This window comes from Eleutherodactylus coqui, chromosome 3 (assembly GCF_035609145.1).
Source record: "Eleutherodactylus coqui strain aEleCoq1 chromosome 3, aEleCoq1.hap1, whole genome shotgun sequence".
Lineage (NCBI taxonomy): Eukaryota > Metazoa > Chordata > Amphibia > Anura > Eleutherodactylidae > Eleutherodactylus > Eleutherodactylus coqui.
The window spans coordinates 231,218,563-231,238,295 of NC_089839.1; the positions used below are offsets into that span (position 1 = coordinate 231,218,563).

A 19,733-nucleotide genomic window follows, 5' to 3' on the forward strand; every position below is an offset into this window, starting at 1 on the left:
TTAGGGCTCTCTTACACAAGCGTATTCTACCGTGTATTACATCCATGGCTTTTGCTGGTGTAATACGAAAGTACTAATCTTTACATTACTTTGAATTGTGCCTATCACATACAGCGCAAAAAAAAGAACACAACACACCATCTTGGCGTGTAGTTACGTGTGCATTCATGCCAAGATAGTGATTTAACGACATGTAGCAGTATGTGCAGGGTAAATGACCATATGAGAGCCCTTAGTGATATGGCTGCTGCAAAGCTTCCTCTACAGAACAGGAAGCACCAGACTGTTATTAGGGCCTCTGCTCAATGGGCAAAAATGCAGGATTTTAGAGGTTTTTTGTTTGTTTTTTTTAATCTAGATTGTGACTAAACAAAGTAAAAACAACTAAAGACACCTAAAGTTCTTTAAAAATTGTGTTTAAACACAAAAATGCATTTAATATTTATCTACCTTTTTCAGAGAACAGATTTCCTTTAAAAAAAAGACTCAAGTATTTGTTCAACATTCCAGTTTAAAAAACTGTACACATGATTGTGTGGGTTTACTCTTCAAAAACTAGTGGCGCAGGGAAGTCATTGGTTTGGCTACATAACAAAGTCAGTAATGAAGGTCTAATTTCTTCTAGTTCCACTAAGAGAACTTTCCGGCTTGTGGAGGAGGTCCCAAGAATCCTCCAGCTTGCTTCGTAGCAGCCCGGGAGGGCGCGAGCCCCAGCATCTTCTGGATGTTCTGCGGACAATAAAAAAATATATATTTAACCTTACCGCTCCTTGTTATACCGTCTCCCATCTGCATAGCAAATTATAAGCCTGTGCGGCACCAACTGCAGTGTAGCTTCCCTAGGCCAGAAGACTGTGGTTTGGCTCATATTCTCAGTCTATACTAAGGATATGCACCAAACCAGATTCTTCTTTGCTGGGGTAGTTACCTTTCACAATGTGGTGCTGCAGAAGCAACACATCTCCCTCACTTGCATCCCGGATATCCTAGAGGGACATTACATGGTCTATAGCCCTCCCTTAGAATATGCTTAATGTGTAACACAATGTTACAGTCAAGGCTTACTATGCACATTAGAAAATGCTACTTTAACTCTTAAGCCCAAGGCTCATTGATGCTCCTATGTCCAGGTCATATTCTGCAGTCCTAGTATCTGCGCTTTCAAATAATCCTAACATGATATTTTCTGGCATCATAGCTACATGGGGTGGGGGGGGGGGGGGGGGATTTTTTTTTTTTTTGCAGGATCAAATGCACTTTTCAATTGGTACAGTGGGTGAAATGGAGAAAAAGAAAAATCTATTGCACTATGGCAGGGTTGGGGTGTTTGTTTTGACAGCATTCATGGTACAGCAAGGCTGGGTTCACACAGGACAGAAATCCAGCGTAACAACCACACGGAAATACCGCTAGATTTCCGCAGGAAAAATGCAGCTTCAAGACCTGCAACCTTTCGCTGCGGATTTTGAAGCAGTTTTGCCGCTTGCATTCCACTGTGGCCATCTCCCCCCATAGAGGAGAGCGACTGCCATGGAAACGGGGAAACAATAGACATGCCCTAGCTTTGAAATCCACGCAGCATGTCAATTTCAGCACGGCTCGGCCGCAGCGTGTGGATGAGCTTTTTGCAAATCTCGTCCACTTTGCTGCTTTATCCTGGGATGAAAAGCCATGGGCGGAATTTCCGTGCAGAAAGTCTGCACAGAAATCCCACGGTAATTACGCCCAGTGGGAACCCAGCCTAAAAGTGACGTTATCTTTATTCTGTGGATCAGTATGATTACTGCAATACCAAATTTATATAATTTTTTTTTTTTATTACATAAAAGTACAGTACAGAAAAAAAAAACACGACACCACACTTTCTGTTGCCATCGTTTAACCCCTATGACTTGTTGCTGCAGCTGGGTGAGGGCTTGTTTTTTGCAGGGCGGCCTGTAGTTTTTATTGGTACCATTTTGGGGCACAAGATTTTTTTGATCACTTTTTATTCAATTTTTGTTGGAGATGGGATAACAAAAAGGAAAAAAAAAAAAAAGCAGCGCAATTTTGGCATTGTGCATTTTTCATTCCCGACATCGTTCACCACGTGGGATGATGTGATGTATTAATAAACTGGACCTTTATTGGCTGTGATAGTGCAGTAGCAAGAGTGGCCTGTAGAGGGCCTCTGAGCACAGTCACTGTGATTGGTTTAGTTAACCTGTACCTGCAAGGGTGCGGCTACACAGGTTAAATTTCCCTTCCCTCACAAGCTCAGTGTCCTTGAAGCCTGTGGAGCTTAGGTCCATTGAGGCCTGTGGGGCCTGAGGTCTATATAGACCTGGTGCTGGTCTGTGAGGGACCTGGAAGCACGGAGCGGACATGGGGTAGGCAGCCCCTTGCTCATCGCCTGTTGGGGTGAAGCCACCTTCCTGGAAGGTCCGCTGAAGGAAGCGGTACGTGTTGCTGTGAGCACTGTGACGGACAACAGTGCGAAGTTGTATATGATGTATGTATGTACGTATACTGAATACGCTGCTATGCTGAAATAAATGCTGGAGGAACCAGCATGTGGACTTTATCCTGTGTTTCTGGACATCATTGTGGTGCTGCCACCCCTGGGCAGGGGAAAGTAAGCAAGAGATCCTAGGCAAGTAACCCCAACTTGCCACAGGGCACAGAGATACCAATTCTCACATTTTTTTAATGCGATGACTGGGAAAGGGGTGTTTCTTAAAACATTTTCTAGTAGACAAGCAGATGGGAAAAGGATTACAGAAGAGTGGGATATGATGTATGACTATATAAAATGTGTGCACGCACGCACACTATATAATTGTGTCTGTCTTTACAGCGATGGCTGTGGGGAGAGTGAAGAGGGACCAAAAAGACCATTACACAGGGTGTTAGTCGACTCTCTGCCCATGTACACATGGCCCCCCACAAGGCACCGAGGAAGATGTCGCTTGCTAAACGTTAGTTGTACCGCTTCAACTCAATGAAATGCAATGTCTACAGAGCGGCTTCTCACTCAGTGTAAAAGGTCATTGCTCGATCCCTGAACAACTGCCTGTTTAGTAGTGATCTCCGGCCGCTCCACCTCCATTCTCTGGTAGACTACTGCTCCTATGTAAAAAGCACAGGAGCCATAATGACTGGGATGACCATCAGGCAACTATACGCCAAATGAAGTGGTGTGCGCTACTGCTCCATTAATTTCAGGGCTACTGGGATGGCCAAATTGCTCGTCCTCAACTATCCCGTCAGACCCCCACTATTCAGATAGTTACCCCCTATCTTGTGGATGGTGGATTGTAGTTTTTGTTTTTTTCCAACCAACTTCACAGTATAAATCCAAATGGTAAAATAGTAAATATTCAGTTAGAGGAGCCCTACCTAAAGGCTATGCTTGGGTTGACGCACATATGTATGGCTTCAGTAGGGGTGGGTATTAGGACTTTTCAATGAGGTTTTATGTTAAGCGCCAATAAGAAAATTACACCCCGGTAAGTTACGCATGTAAACAAGTCCTGTGGGTGAACACCATCCTCGTTACCCCAAAAGGAGCATATGAATTTTGGTTTCCATTAGCGCAACAGAAAACAAATGGTATATTTTGCTTAGAGTGATATAAACGGGTAATACAAGGGAGAGGTAGGGACCACCATTCCTGCAGATGCGGACCCAGCAGTGAACACTGCGTGCGTTCACACCTAGCAGATTTGATGTGGATCTGCAGATTTCACCCTTTCAATTAAATTCAAACTGAAGGGATAAAAACCGACCAAATCAGCCAAGTGTGAACACACCTTATATTTCTGCACACGGTTATAACCTTCTGAACTGGAGTATTGACAACTGTTCCAACAGATACATATGGACACATATTACATATATAGGGTAACACAACATTAGTGCACCACACCTAAAAACTGCATTCCCACAGTCTGCAAAGGAACAGGAAAAGTCAAGCTCAGACACAGGATCTACGTGCTTCCCTGAGAAGAGAACACGACACTTTCCCCTGCAGCGAAGGATGCTCAGAGTGTTACCGAGTAGGATGTGAGAGCAATCAAGGCTTGTATTTGGGTAATAAAGAGCTTTATAAACCGGCCCGGACAGATCTTATTCAGATCTAAGAAGTTAGGAGACAAAGTGCTGCGTCTGCATTCTTTGTTCTTGTTTTGGTAATAAATGCTACAACCGCCTCAGTGAGAAGAAAGCGTCTAACCAACGCAGACTGCGGATAATGGCGCATATTACACCTCAGACTAGAAACCTTGTGATCCTGGTTAAAAGCATTCTCATACAGCACACAAATACACCGCCCATGTACAGACTATACATCGGGGGTGTCAAACTTATTTTTATCAAGGGCCACATCAGCATTATGGTTGCCTACAAAGGACCGCTTACAGGGGTTCATTCATACCGGCGTGTTTGCAAGTCATATTATGCACACATTTTTTAGGAGCGTAATACAGACAGCTTAGGCGCCATTGATTTGTATTGGAGTAGTCAGACATGCAATTGCAGCATGTCCTATTTTGGTCTCTAATAGAGACTAAAATGTCCTATTAACCCTTTCCAATCCACTGTCTGACGTCTGAAGACATTCTGATTGAAGGCTGTACAGCTCCGATGTCAGAAGACGACCGGCAGGGTATTCTTACTGTATATTACTGGCGGCTCTGTTGTCGGGGGCCTCTCCAGCATGTCCCATACTGCAGTACTGGCTCTAGCCAGCAGATGGCGCCATTGTATAGTGGCAGAAAGAGAAAGCCCCCTAGGAAACCCTGAATCCAGAATTGGATTGCAAAGGGTTAAAGTGTACGGGATTGTGTAAATATGCAGCGAATACTCATGATACGTATTTACACATGAATGCAGGAGAAATCTACGAGGCTTTTTTGGAACATTTGGAGGGTTGGATTTGGCCCATGGGCCTTAAGTTTGACACATGCACATATCTACAATGCACGGAAGGCTTCTATAATCCAGCATCCGCTGCATGAGTATCCTCTACTGCTACACAGAAGCTTATGTACACACTGGACATTGTTGTACTGTATACTGCGGTCATACACTGGATAAAATACTAAATATGATGGAGAAAACTACACTTTCATTCTTCGGTGAGAAGTCGACCAACTATTTCATCACTCCACCCTCCAAAGGTGTGGGACCACAAGTGATAGATAACCTTCCTTACCTGCCGGATAGACATAGTGCAAAGTATGTAGAGGAAAATAAATGAGCAGTCAGTATAATCCTCTCCCAGGAGGTTCCTGTGCGATAGTCCTTGAATATAGGACAGGGGGACGAAAGGTAGTTTTGCCACAACACGACCATCAAAACTGAAAAGAGTAAGAAATTCCATCAATAGATGAGAAAATGTACAATGAATTTTGAGATGAGTATCTGCATTTTATAGGAGATGAACTACAATAACCTAACTGTAGGGACCATGAACAGAAATGTCAGATAATGGGGATATCTCGTATGGGCAACGCTCAGCATAATGGGAAGTGTGAACTAGCAGCGCTTCCCAGTACAGATAGAAGCACTTGCCAACTCAACTGAATTTTTGCCCTAATAATAATAAAAAAATTTTTTTTTAAATTATGGAGATACCAAATTTGATCGTCAAAAAATGAGATAAGCAGAAGGAAGAATCTGCGATAATCAACCTATTGTGTTGAAGCATAAGGACTTGTGTGGAAATCACATACTTAGGCTTCTTTCACATGAGCGCATATCGGCAGGCAGTTTTCAAGGCCCATCCGATATGCGCTCTGATCTGATGTGTTGGATTCCAATGCATCAGATCACATGGGAGTATTTCTGAAAGGTAAAAACGCCTGGGCAAGCCAATATAGCGTCGGGCCTTTTTACATCGGGCCCAAAAGATAGTCCTGGAACTAGATTTTGGGCCGGAATGTGTCAGCCACTGCATGGCAGCGGCCGTAGGTGGGAGGGAGTTTAGCAGCGTGGCTGCTAAACTCCCTCCCTCTGTACTCCCCCCCCCCCCCCCCCCCCCCCCGTGCAGGCTTACCTCTTGTTCCTCCCTGCTGGTTCTATGCAATGGGAGGGGGCAGGGGTGGAGCTAAGCACCGGCCTGCCCCACCTCCTCTCATTGAGGGCTATGGACAAGGGGCGGAATGGGGGTGGAGCTAAGCACCCGCCCTCTCCCCACCCCTTGTCATTAACCATCAATGGGAGGAGGCGGGGCGGACCAATGCTTAGCTCCACCACCATCCTGACCCCTCCCATAGCACAGAACAAGCGGGGAGGAACGAGAGGCGAGCCTGCAATGGGGAGGTAGGGGAAATGGGCGATGGCCTGGTGAGCTTGGCACATTTGCGCCGGCCTCACTAGGCCATATGAACCAAAGTTTGATTTGTGCGCCCGTTCATCAGATTTTTCACTCCCAACGTAGCGTATATCGGACGGCTGTTTAAACGGCCGGCCGATATGCGCTCATGTAAAAAAAAGCCTCACAGCAAGTGAGCTGTGAACAGTCTTTCTACCCCAAAACAATTGCTCCATCTGTCTTTAATGATGCATTGCTCTGCCTAAACACAAATAATTCCTGCAAAGGCGGCTAGTGCACTGCTTTCCCAAACAGAAGTCACATTATACACCCACATGCAGACCTTTCATTTCACTGCTGCTCCAGGTCCTTCAGGATAGGTGGTGAGCACCTCACAGAGGTATGGCTGATTTCTTCACCTGCCCAGCATAGATCACACAGATCAGGGAGAGAGAAGACTGTACAGTCCTCAGTGATCTCACAGCGTTCTGCCTGATCACTAAAGCAGCGGTGAGGAGAGTCTGGCACTGCTGGACCCTCCTCACTTCAGACTAAAGGAAGCATAAACTTTGTAGCACGACTTTTTTGTTGCTAAAAAGTGCATCTTCTAGTCCAAAAAAATACAATATGAGACAGGATTTAGCCACCTATAGAGATGATAGCTAAGGTGGAAAGTCAGAAATCAACAGCCTTCTATTTTAATACGACAGTTTAGGAATTGAAGAATTGTATCAGTGAATCAAATGTAGTAATGCATTACAGAGAGGGAAAAAAACAAACACAAACTTACATTGAGTTGAACATGCCCATCAAAGCCGTGAAGCAAAAGCCAATAGCAAACATTGACTTCATCCGGACCTACAAATGGAGCAAACACAGAGCTCTTACTAAGCCAGTTACAATACAACAGGTACAAAGCTTCTTCCCCACTGTAATATAGGCGTGCATCTGAGGTTTCCCCTGAGAGCATTCCTAAAAGAGACCTCGAACATGCAGTTAAAGTGGTTGTCCAGTTTTGAGTTATTGATGGCCTTTCTTCAAGATAGGGCATCAATACCAGATCAGCAGGGTTTTACCGCTTGGTGCCCCTACTGATCTACTTTTCTATGGGCCAGCGTGCACAGGGCTGATTTGTGCAGGAAGCAGACGGCTCCATTCCCACTGTAGTGGTCTGGCTTGGCATTTCAGGCCAAGTTCCAATTGAAATGAATGGCAACATGGTCAGCAATACCAAGCTGGGCCACTGCAGTGGGAAGAGAACTGGCTGCTTCTGACAAAAATCATCTCCATAAAAGAGTGCAGTGGCCCAGCAAACAGCTTTTTGGCAGGAGTAACAAGTGGCAGAACTCCACTGATACGCTATTCATAGCCTATCCTGTCATCAATAAGGATAAGTCATCAATAGCTCATAACTAGGCAACCCCTTTAACAAATGCCATTTAGTATCATTCATCACCCCGTCATCCCACGTAGAAGGGCCATAAGATAGTCTTAAAATTAGGCAAATATAACTTCAGACAACCCCCACATAACAAATTAAACTATGCCAAAATGCAGAACAGTGTGAAAAACGTACACCCTTAGGGCTCTTTCACACAAGCGTAGGCGTTTTTACATGCGCCCGCCGGCACCGTAAAAATGTGTGAGCAGGCACACAAATCTAACATCTACAGGCAGCATGGGGCTGTCACATATACGCTAAGGCCGCAATGCTGTTGCCTCCCCTTCCCTCCCTGGCTCACCTCCCGCTGGCTGTTTGCAATGGGAGTTGTTGGGACAGGGGCAGAGCTAAGCACCCTCCCCACCCCTTGTCTGCACCCAGCAATGGGAAGGGGCAGAGTGGGGCTTAGTTCGGCCCCCATCCCCCGTTCTATTTCAAACAGCGGAAGGGGAGGAGAGACGGGGGAGGGAGTTTAGCAGTCACACTGCTAAACTCCCTCCCTTCTCCAGCCACTGTAATTGGCTCTGATAGGAGTCTATGCAGCGGTCAAGTATTCCAGGACTATCTTTGCTGCTCAGCGTAAAAGCGCTGGTGCTATATTTGCCGGCCGGGCGCTTTTACGCCACGGGAATACGCCTGTGTGATCAGATCACAGAGTATATCTGCAGACCATGAAAACTGCGGCCGATATACGCTCGTGTGAATAAGCCCTTAGCATAGTTCCACATGGGCAATTGCGATTTTGCCGCAAGAGAAAAAAAATAAAAAATAAATAAATAAATTTAAAAAAAAAAATAATCAAATCACAGCAAAATCACATCACTGAAAACAATCACTAATGGAAAGGAAACCCATTGGTTTCATAAATCTGCTTTTTTACTCACTCGATTTTAGGACACACACAATGACCAGAGTTAAGTTCTGTGGCCAAACTTTCTCCAGAAAGACTGATCAAGTCATTCAGAAACCGATTACATCAAGTTATCGCTGAAGGTGGTTCTACAAGCTATTGATTCATGGGGTGTACTTCATTATTCACACACTGCTTTGGTATTTTGGCTTAGTTTTTGTTAAATAAATAGTAAGTTACCCCATGTTACTAAGTGTTGTTTATGGGAGGTTGTAGTATCCAAAGTGTAAAGACCCGAGAACCAAACACTTATGTTCAGATAGGTAAAACCATACAATTCAAAGAGGGCGTACTTAGTTTCTCATTAATGTAAGTTTGTCCAAATTGCGATAAATTGCCATTTAATTCACTCATGAAGGGTAAATATGAGAATACAGGAAACAGTGGTAAACAAAATAATGTCAAGGACAGCGAACGCAATTCCACATAAACACCATTGTGGTCAAATGTAACTTACCATAGACAAATCCCGATTATTGTTCTTCAGCTTCTCTTCCTGACGTTCTAGAATAATGAAAAAGTTTTATAGCATAATGAGATATATTACTTCCATTTTAGCATAACTATACAATTCTGCAGAGTAGCGTCTGTGCCATATTAACCTTTTCCAATCCAAGTTGTATCCTGGTTTTCCTAGGGGGCTTACTCTTTTTCTGCCGTTATACAACAGCGCTATCTGCTGGCTAAAGCCAGTACTGCATGAGATGACACTTTGGATAGGCCCCGACAGCAGAGAGGCTGGTAATATACAGTAAGAGAACCCCAACAGATGTCTTCAAACATTGAAGCTGTACAGCTTTAAATCATAATGTCTTCAGAGGTCAGACAGTGGATTGGAAAGGGTTAAAGAGACTTAAAACGACCCTCCGGCCCAGGACAAACAAGCAAAGATAGCCGCACCAGCTTCTCTGACTACTTGATGTACACTGTGCATTACTATGCATTGGCAGTGAACACATTGCATGCTGCTCTGACTGGCCAGCACCGCTCATGTGGACAGCACTGGTTTATCAAAGCAGGTGCAGTGTCTTAGACTAATGATGCACACTAGTATACTCCGTTCATTAGATAGAAGCGGTGTGGCCATCTTTGTTTGTAATTAGTAACACCCATTTAAGTCAATTACAGTGCAATAAAAACAGGGTGCACACAGATGGCGCTTTGTTTTTCACGGATTGTTGCCAAGAAATTCTAGTAAAAAACAAAATAAAAAAAATTTGGCTCCCTTAAGCGGTTTATTTTTCTGCATGCGTAAAAATACATACATTTTAATAAAGGATGACACACGGACATAGAAGAGGCACACACAAAACATACAACATATCATACACACTAAAAATCTGTCAGTTTTCATGGACCGAGCTCACACCTGCCTATGTAAAGAAACTCTGAAAGAGTAACTACACTTTTCAGAAACTTTGACATGTCAAAAGTTTTAATCAGTGGGAGTCCTGCTGCCGAGACCCGCACCGATTGCTAGAACGAGGGGAATGCAGCTCTCACGCGAGAGCTGTACCCCTTGGTTGTCTCTGCTGCTTTTTGGCTCCTCCCAGCAGCTGAAAACGGCCTCATAGGAGTGTATTGACAGCTTCTATATATACAGTCTTTAACTGCAAGGAGGCGGCCAAAAGCAGCAAAGACAACCAAGGGGTACAGTGCTCAGGCGAGAGCTGCAGCCCCCCTCGTTCTAGGGATCAATGCAGGTCTCGGCAGCAGGACTCCCACTGATCAAAACTTTTGACATCCCTCTGATGTGTCAAAAGTTTCTGAAAAGTGTACTTACTCTTTCACATAAGAATGCTACAAACGGAGTTAAACGCCTCAATGTTTGTGCAAGAATACCTATTTTTTTCTTCTGTGTGCGGCCTGCCGATTCCGTTATAGCTTCCTTTTTCTTTTCCACTGAAAAAAAAAACATGGCAGTCAGTAATAACTGTTGTAAACCTTTCCTCAATCTCATAAGTGTGTATTAGGTTTGCATCGGACTCATCTGTGTCCAGTGTGCAGCAAGGCCAACGCACGGACCAGGGGGCAGCTTCAAAGGGACGGGGAGGTAAGCCAGTATGTACAGCACACCCTTGGACTCAGTGGCCTGTTTGACGAGTCTAAACTTAGTTTATGGTGCTTACTGCATTTGACAGGTTCCCTTTAAAACTAGAAATAGGCAGAAAATAGCTATTTCTACATTGTTTGGCAAAAAACAGTTCTAAGCCCGCAAAATGGTAAATTACGATTGAAGCAGTTTACAACAAGAACAGCTGCTCTGAAGCGCACACCATTACGCAAACACGTGAACTGCGGCGCTGACCAGGATCAGGAATAAAAGGCATTATACAAAGATACCAATCACAAAACATCAATGCTTCCAATTTTTGGACAAAAACATGGCACATTTTTAACCCCTTAAGGACCAGGCTGTTTCAATCCTAAAAGGACCAGACACTTTCTGAGGCTTTTAAAGCCCAGAACCAAGTGCTGCATATTTACCGAGCTTGATCTATAAGAGGTTAAAGCAGCAGTGAGAAGAGGGAAGTCACCTACACAAATCTATACATCTATTGCCCCTTACAGGTGTGGTTATAATTCCTGATGCCGATAGCTGGAAACAGCAGAAACAGAACTTACATTTTTTACTTTGTTTTTCCACTTCCGCTTTTAACCTCTTGTATTTATCTGTCCTGTAAACTAAAACCCACGTGATACCTGGAGAGAGAGAACAAAGGGTTAAATCAAACCTGGTCACAATGGCGTCCGTTAAAATACCATCCAGCCCCCCTGCGCTGATCTTGAGAACAAACCAGCCCAAGAGTGAATGCTTCATTACTGTATCAGGGACCTCGGCTGTGAAGAGCCCAGTTCTGCAGCTCGCCCCCTGCAGGCTGGGTATTCTGCACCTTTCACCAGGTCACATGATGAATACCCCAACCGTAACCAATCCTGTGGAATGTTGTCAGAGCGCTGGTCACGTGACCTGGAGGGGACCAACAGGATTCTACACAGCAGAGGTCGGTGGGTTGGAGTAGTGCATCCACCCCGCAGACTTCATGTACAAGTCCAGCACGCTGTGGTGTGCTGTCTGTGAGGATGCCGGACATGACCGGATCCCAATGGAGCCAATGGAGGTCCATCCGGCACCAGTCATGTTGGTGAAATACTGGATCCAGGGCTTCCATTACTGGGCTCCTACCATGTAGCCAAAAGATCGGAATAATTAGCGAAGCCGATCAGACCTTTAAACTTACCAACTATGGCGGCTCACACGCGAACGTATCTCTATTGCGTATTGCACACGCATAATACACGGTGACTGGTCTCAATAAAAGCACATTATTATAGCTCCACTCACATTTGCGTATATTTACGAATATATCATGCGTGTAACAAAAGCACAGCATGTTCTATTTCACTGCCCTATAGTTTTTTACGGGTGCGTTCAAAACGCAGAATATACGTAATTACATCGCACATGTATGCTTTTTTTTTTTCTCTTAAAACACATCCCTGGAAGCGAATACCGCCCAGAGTGTGCAACGGAAAAGCGATTTTTCATGCACACGTGCAGAAATCAATTGCAATTTTCCCCTCACGGAGGGAAAAAAAAAAATACTACACAGCAGGCTGTTTTTAGGCAGATTCCGCAACTTCAATGGAAGCCATCCGACCCGCGGCTCTTCCACAATCATCACTGGGGATAGGTTGGTCGGTCTCGCCGTCAGACATGCGCAGTCAAGACTTTTTTTTTTTCTTCTGTGAAACCCCTGCTTTCCCGTGTCATCGCCCAGGGTTGACACGGAACCCACGACCTTTCTAAAAGGTCATTGTGGTAGAGGCGAGGATCGGCCAGCTTCCATTGACTTCAAGAAAAGCCGTCCGTGTGGAATCCGTGGAAAAACAGAACCTGCTGCCATTTTTCCTCCACTTGCTGAAGCCATAAATTGATTTCCACTCGCGGGCAGGAAGAATCGCCTTCCCATGGCATGCTATGGTGGGCATCGGCTGCAAATCCACGGTGCGGGCGCCCGCCATGGATTCCGCAGTAAATATCATTCATGCGAGTGCAATGCATGTTTAACGCGCTACTATGGGCGCTACACGCAAAAACGCACCAGGAAGTGCGGAGCAGGAAAAAAAACGCACGATAAAACAGTGCATGAAAATCCATCAGCTTTTCACTGGCCAAAATGACATCGCATTGCCCCGCACTCACCCTCGGCCAGCAGCGCAGTGCACACCGAGATGAACACGATCAGCACGGTGTCTGCGAACATAGTACTCATTATAGCGGAGCGAGAAGTGCCGAACTACGGAAGCCGGGGAGCGCCGCCGTGACGTCACCGCCCTCTTCTGCCGGAAGTCAGAGGCTGCTGAGAGCGGAAGCACACGTGGACGTAAAGCGGCAGCTCCTCCCTACAGCAAATCCACTCTAGACAGGGAGAAGCGGTTGCTAATGGCAACTCAATGGTAGACTGTGCATGGCTGCCCTGACTACAGTTTCTGTAGCCCCCGCACATGTGTTGCACACCTTGCCTGCTGCTACTATGTGCAACCTGTCTTTTTTGAGATTTTCTCAAATGTAAAGCAATAAGCATGAAGTCCACACATATGTGATAACAGACATTAGAACACACCTCAGCATATTATAAAAGGGAAGCAAAAATCTGCCAGCGGGGGGATTATGGGTAAAGAGTCGCTGCACTTTTTTTTTTAAGTACTAAAAAGGCGATTTTAAGCATTTTTTGCAAGAGGGTTTATCAATCTGTCTTTATTAGGCCGGGCTCCCACAAACGGGTCGGGTTCCACCTGTGAGCGCGGCCCGGCCGGTGACGACTGCGTAATATATTGCATATGACCGCCCACTCATTGTTTGGTGTGTATTTCCAGGGGTGTGGGTATATCCGCGACCGTAGTGCACAATGGGCTCTATAGTCCCAGATTCCGCGGTAAAATGGAACATGCTGTGTTTTATTTTCCGGATTACGCCATTCCAACACGCTAAAGAAAAAGCCGAATTGTTCAATCCAATGTAATTGATTGAACTGCAGGTTACCGCGGATCGTACGATCGCAGAATCCACAATTCAAATCCAGTCATGTGACACCGGCCTTAGAGAACCCCTCATATGCCATGCAGCCAGGTGAAGACCTGAGAAATCCGTCTTTAGGTATCTGTAGAAGGGCGGCTTCACACGAGCGTGTGTGCGCACGTTTTTACACACGCTAAACACAGAATAGAACCTATTGATTTCATCGGGTTCGTTCTCATAAGTGCATTTTGCGCAATAAAAGAGGTTTTGCTCTTTCTGCGTTTTGCACAGCAAAACTGCAATATACGTCCATGACAGGTGAGCAAATACGGAAGGGGAGGGGTGAGTCACTGCGCAAAACGCAGGGAAAGAATTCAGCTGGCCCTTATTAGGCTTTAATAGCCATTCAATGCTGCGGAAAGGGTGTGTCACACGCATGTGAACTGGTCCCGCACGCGCAAAAAAACAGTAATATGCACAGACATGTGCAAAGAAGTAATTATAGCCTTCTCCAAACCTCATTCATGCGCAAATACGCTGCTCTGCGGCCAGCGTATTTATACAAACGCTCGTGTGAAGCCGCGCTAAGAGTAGAGGGCGCTCCGTCAAGCTGTCTGCACCTGTCCTCTCTAGAATAACTGCTCATTAATAAGTATCTCTATTATATATCATTTATTGTAGCCCTGTGTCCCCCCACCCCCAGTGTTTTACTGCTATTGTGTTGCCTTCCACACTGTGAAGGAGAGAAGCCCTTCTATTCTGCAGATGGCGTCTCTCCTCACAGCGTGCCCTCACTTCCTACTGGACTCAATGCACTGACAAGGGTTCATTGTATTAGGTGGTGACATATAGTAGTGTACACCCCCTGCACTGACCCCCTGTCAGGTCCAGCTGGGAGCGAGCGCTGTGAGGAGAGAAGCCATCTGCAGAATAAAATAAATCGTGTATATTACAGACACTTATTAATAAAATGTAATATGGGTAAAAATGTAATATGGGTAAGGTGTCTGCAGCTGTTCTATGGAGAACAGGTGCAGACACATCTAAATGGAGCGCCCTCTACTGTTATTTAGTGAGGTAGAGACAGATTTCTCAGCTCCGTCTTCACCTAGCTGGATAGAAGGGGTTTTTTTTAAGACAAATGTACAGAATAGGCTAATAAAACCTGTTACAAAAATGCTATGGAAAGCGCCGGCCCCATGTCCACGAGCAGAGAATCATTGCTATCCTCCGCTCGCGGCCGGCAGCTGCGAATTGCCCCGATTCTCCGCGGTCAGCCTATCTGTCAGATAGGCTGACCTGCGGAGAACCGTCTGCCGGCTCCAGCTCCCGGGCGGCGGCTCCCGCGGCTGAGATTCGCCATGGGATACCGCAACGCCCATGGACAGGGGGCCTAAAGGGGTTTTATCATTAAACAAAATTCTATACTCGCCTATTCCTCCCCGTCAGTCTCCTTACCACATCTTCTCCTCGCTGAGCTACTGCAGTGCCCCAGTCACCTCACCGCACACGCCAGCATTCTTCGCATTCTCTTTCAGCTGGGTCAGTGAAGGTCACGTCCCTGTGCTGTAGCGTTTACTGCCTAGGAAGGAATTCTGATCTATTGCCGAGACAGCTCGCATGGGCAGTCTCTGAAGTAGATCGGGACTCCCCCTGCTGGCCTGTAACTGTAACGTAACATACATTGGCTGGCAGGAAGGAGACTGCCGGCAATGTACGCAACCTCACAGGAAGGAGAAGAATCAGCCAGCTGGAGGTGAGGTGAACCCCCCGCCCAACCCCGGACTGCAGCAGACAGGAGAAGATCAGTGAGATAAAGTAGATCTGGTATGTAGTATGACGGGGGAGGAATAGGTAAGTATAGAATTTTTTGTTTTAATGACAGAACCCTTTTAACCCCTGAACGCTGCAAGGCGTACATTTATGCCCTGCAGCGTCGGGGTGTGTATAGTGCCAACGCAAACTACAGGACATCCCGCAAAAAACGAGCCCTAGCACAACTATAGAAAAATCAAAAAGTTATTGCACGCAGAGGAAGCGGCAAAAAATAATTTAAAAAATGAAATGTCTTTCAAAAAAAATAGTACAGCAAAAAAAACTATATAAGACCACCTGCACACGGCCGGGTCGGATCCCGCTGCGAGAATTCTTGCAGCGGGATGCGACCCGTGCCCTGGTATTGACCTTATACTCACCTGTCCGGCGTCTTCTCTCTCTTCACAGCGACGTGCCAGCTGGCGCACAGTCACGCATGCGCAGAGCAGAGCCAGCGCGTGAGTGGTGATATTTCTGTGCAGGCCTCTGCGAGGCTCGCACAGAAATAGGACATGCCACGATTTGTTTACCCGCTGCAGAATTTCAGCCCGTGTGCAGGAGGCATAGGTTTGATATCGCAGTAATCGTACTGACCCATAGAATAAAGTTATCATGTCATTTTTGTTGCAGTTTGTGCGCCGTAGAAACAAGAAAAAAGAAGGCAGAATGTTGTTTTTTTATTTTTCATTTTACTCCACTTAGAATTTTTTTTAAGTTTTTCAGTACATTATATGGTACATTAAATAGCACCACTGAAAAATACAACTCGTCCCGCAGAAAAGAAGCCCTCATACAGCGACGTCGATGGATAAATAAAGGAGTTACGTTTTTTTTAAAGGGGCGGAAAAAACAAAAATGGAAAAAAGAAGGGCCGCTTCATTAAGGGGTTCAAAGTCAAAACGTTCTCTGAAATGTGTTGTTGGCGCTGTTTTGCGCCATTCTGCTTTCTGTGCCTACAGTGATGTCATTTTACAGGAATAATTTCACTTTTGGATGAGTAAAGCTACCGTCCAGGGCTACACGCTGTGAAGATACCCTTGGACTACTTTTGAATCTGGATCAGACAATGAAATTAACTAATTAGCTAACTAATGTCCTGAAAATTATGAGAAATAAAAATTGTCATGAAGATCATACTTTTCTTTACTATCATTTTCTTTTTGTCTCACATTTTTACTTTTTTCTTTTTTTTTAATATCATGGATCCAAAAAGACAACAAAATTTAGGAAAAATTCTACACAAAACAGCCCTGCATTTAATAACTCCTTATTTTCCTACAGCAAACATATAGCAATGACTTTCATTTTTTGATGGTAAAAGCCAGATGTTTTTCCAAAATATGCTGCAGTTATGAAAAATGTAATGGCCCTTGTAAACGGGGCGAGTATCGGGCAAACATACATCGCACATACTAGCTCCCATGTACCTGCACGGGAGCTAGTATCGTTAGCTCTCAGCGGGGTGGCAGTAGTAAATTTCTCTCCCTTCGCTCCCACGTCCCTCTCCATTGACATAACACAATGGCTGTTCAGTACTGAACAGCCGCTATTTAAACTGAACGAGGAGCGATCAGCTGATTGTCCATCGTTTATGGTGCATAAACGATGGACGACGAGCTCATCGCGCCTTGTTCAGTGTAACTAGCGGCCATTCAGTACTGAACGGACGCTGTGTTATGTCAATGTAGAGGAGTGGAGGAGCGAGAGAAGAGAAATCTCCTGCTGCCACCCCGGCCCCCTGCTGGCCGCTCTGTGAGTGAGCCAGCGATAGTAGCTCCCGTGCAGGAACACGTGAGCGAGTACTCACAGGGACGAGTGTCAGGCATTGTTTGCAGGCATTTGTCCCGTGTAAACCCAGCATAAGTGAACCCCATGTAATTACCAGGGTTTCTGCATTGATTACAACTAATAAAATTACTGATTGTTAGATTGTTAGTCACAATTAAAGATAAAAATGATCTAACTGCACTACCAACACACAGACGATTGTACAAATCATGTTTATGACTGACCACTTTCAGTAAACATCCACAGTGCAGGGAGAAAAAGGTAAGAGAACCCTTGAATTAAAAACCTGTAGATAACCCTTCAGCAACAATCACCTCCACAGAATGATCTCTGTAGCTACTAATTAAAGTTGCACAATGTTGAGGAATTTTGGACGGTTCCTCTCTGCAGATGTGTTCCAGTTCATCAATATTTCTGTGATGCCTTGTATGCACAGCTTTCTTCAGATCATGCCACAACATCTCAATGGGGTTAAACTCAGATCTCTGACTTGGACATTCATTAATACAAATCTTGTTTTTCAACCATTCTTTAGTTGATATGCTTGTGTGCTCTGGCTCACTGTCTTGTTACATCATCCATCGCCTCTTCAGCTTCAGGTCATGGACTGCTGCTCCTACAAAATGTTTTGATACAAGTTAGAAATCATTTTTTCTTCATTGATCATAAGGCATCTGGGCTCCCTCCATCAAGCTTCACAGTTGTGATGATAGTTTGTAAGGCCGAAAGAAGACAATGTCCATCTAGTTCAGCCTGTTTATCCTTCTGTGTTGTTGATCCAGAGGAAGGCAAAAAAAAAAAAAACAAGAGCAGAAGCTAATTAGCCCTTTTGGGGGAACAATTCCTTCCCGACTCCATAATGGCAATCAGACTGTTCCCTGGATCAACCTCTAATAGTTCCTACCTGCCTGTATACCCGGATTAACAATTAACCTAAGATTTATATCCTGTAATATCCTTCAGCTCCAGAAAGACATCAAGTCCCCTTTTAAACTCCTCTATGGATTTTGCCATCACCCCATCCTCAGGCAGAGAGTTCCAAGGCCTAACTGTTCTTACAGTAAAGAACCCCTTTCTGTGTTGGCGATGAAACCTGCTTTCCTCTAGACATAGCGGATGCCCTCTCATTACCGTCGCAGTCCTGGGTATAAACAGATCTTGGGAGAGATCCTTGTATTGTCCCCTCATGTATTTATACATAGTTATATGATCACCCCTTGGCCGTCTTTTTTCTAGAGTAAATAATCCCAATTTTGATAGCCTCTCTGGGTATTCCAGTCCTCTCATTCCGTTTATTAGTTTAGTTGCCCTTCTTTGAACCCCCTCCAGCACTGTAACATCTTTCCTGAGCACCGGTGACCAGAACTGTACACAGTATTCCACGTGAGGCCTGACAAGTGTCTTATATAGTGGGAGGATAATGTTCTCGTCCTTCGCCCCTATACCTCTTTTAACCCCTTCCCGCCCTAGGACGTACCGGTACGTTCTGGGAGCCTGGTACTTCCCGCAACAGGACGTACCAGTATGTCCTGGGGATAGCGCGAGATCACATAAGATCCCGCACTATCCCGCAGCGGGAGCCGGCTGTCAGTCACAGAGGGAGAGCGCGCTCCCTCTGTGTCTCCGGCCGGCTCTCGCGATGTTATCGCGGGAGCCTGGCCTGTCACCATGGCAACAGGACGCCAGACACTGGCGTCTTGTATTGCCTGTGCCTATAATCGCTGTATAAGCGATAAGGCATGGCAGAGCAGTAGCTCTGCCATGCCTTATCACAGCGATCATAGGTACAGTGCTGCAAGTCCCTCAGAGGGACTCGAATAGTGTAAAAAAAAGAAAAGAAAAACGTAAAAAAAAGAAAAATGTAAAAAAAAATGTAAAAAACCCCCTTTTTTTATGCTTTTTCTAATATTAGCATAAAAAAGGTAAAAAAAAAATTAAAACCCCACATATTTGGTATTGACACGTCCGTAACAACGTGTACAAAAAGTTGAACACGCTTTTTATTTTGTACGACAAAAACCGTAAAAAAAAAACGCTAAAAAAGAGGCAAAATGCTAATTTTTAGCATTTTGCCTCCCAAAAAATGCAATAAAAGTGATCAAAAAAGCCGTACATTCCCCAAAATGGTACCAATAAAAACTACAGCTCGTCTCGCAAAAAATACGCCCCTATAGAGCTCCGTACATAGAAAAATAAAAAAGTTACAGGACTTTGAATGCAGCTATAGAGAAAAAAAAAGATTTCTAAAAAAAGGGGGTTTTATTGCAAAAAAGTGTAAAAACCTAAAAAAAATATAACAATTTTGGTATTGTTGTAACCGTACCAACCCGCAGAAAAAATTTTGTGTGTCACTTATGCTGCATGATAAACGCTATAAAAAAAAAATCTATGGCAGAATTGATGCGCTTTCTCTCCCTGTTATCATAAAAAAAAATAATAAAAGTTTTACGATATAGTCTAT

The 19,733-nt window shown here is 44.8% G+C and overlaps 1 protein-coding gene across 1 annotated transcript; it reads right to left on the reverse strand.

Moving 5' to 3' along the window:
* Positions 1 to 400: 400 nt before the first annotated feature.
* TMCO1 (transmembrane and coiled-coil domains 1) lies at positions 401 to 13,009 on the reverse strand. The gene is made up of 7 exons (XM_066597074.1): positions 12,854 to 13,009; positions 11,272 to 11,349; positions 10,489 to 10,548; positions 9,104 to 9,150; positions 7,086 to 7,153; positions 5,195 to 5,339; positions 401 to 729 (listed from the first exon to the last, which is right to left on the reverse strand). The coding sequence occupies exons 1-7, from the start codon at positions 12,921 to 12,923 to the stop codon at positions 631 to 633; spliced, it is 567 nt and encodes a 188-aa protein (XP_066453171.1). The 5' UTR covers positions 12,924 to 13,009; the 3' UTR covers positions 401 to 630.
* Between the last annotated feature and the right edge of the window lie 6,724 nt (positions 13,010 to 19,733).

Bases quoted from the DNA above. Each gene is read 5' to 3' on its own strand.
- TMCO1 (XM_066597074.1), bottom strand. From the start codon at position 12,923: ATGAGTACTATGTTCGCAGACACCGTGCTGATCGTGTTCATCTCGGTG. The intron at 11,350-12,853 runs GTGAGTGCGGGG...CTCTCTCTCCAG, and splicing joins CACTGCGCTGCTGGCCGAGG to GTATCACGTGGGTTTTAGTT. The intron at 7,154-9,103 runs GTAAGTTACATT...CTCCATTTGTAG, and splicing joins ATAATCGGGATTTGTCTATG to GTCCGGATGAAGTCAATGTT.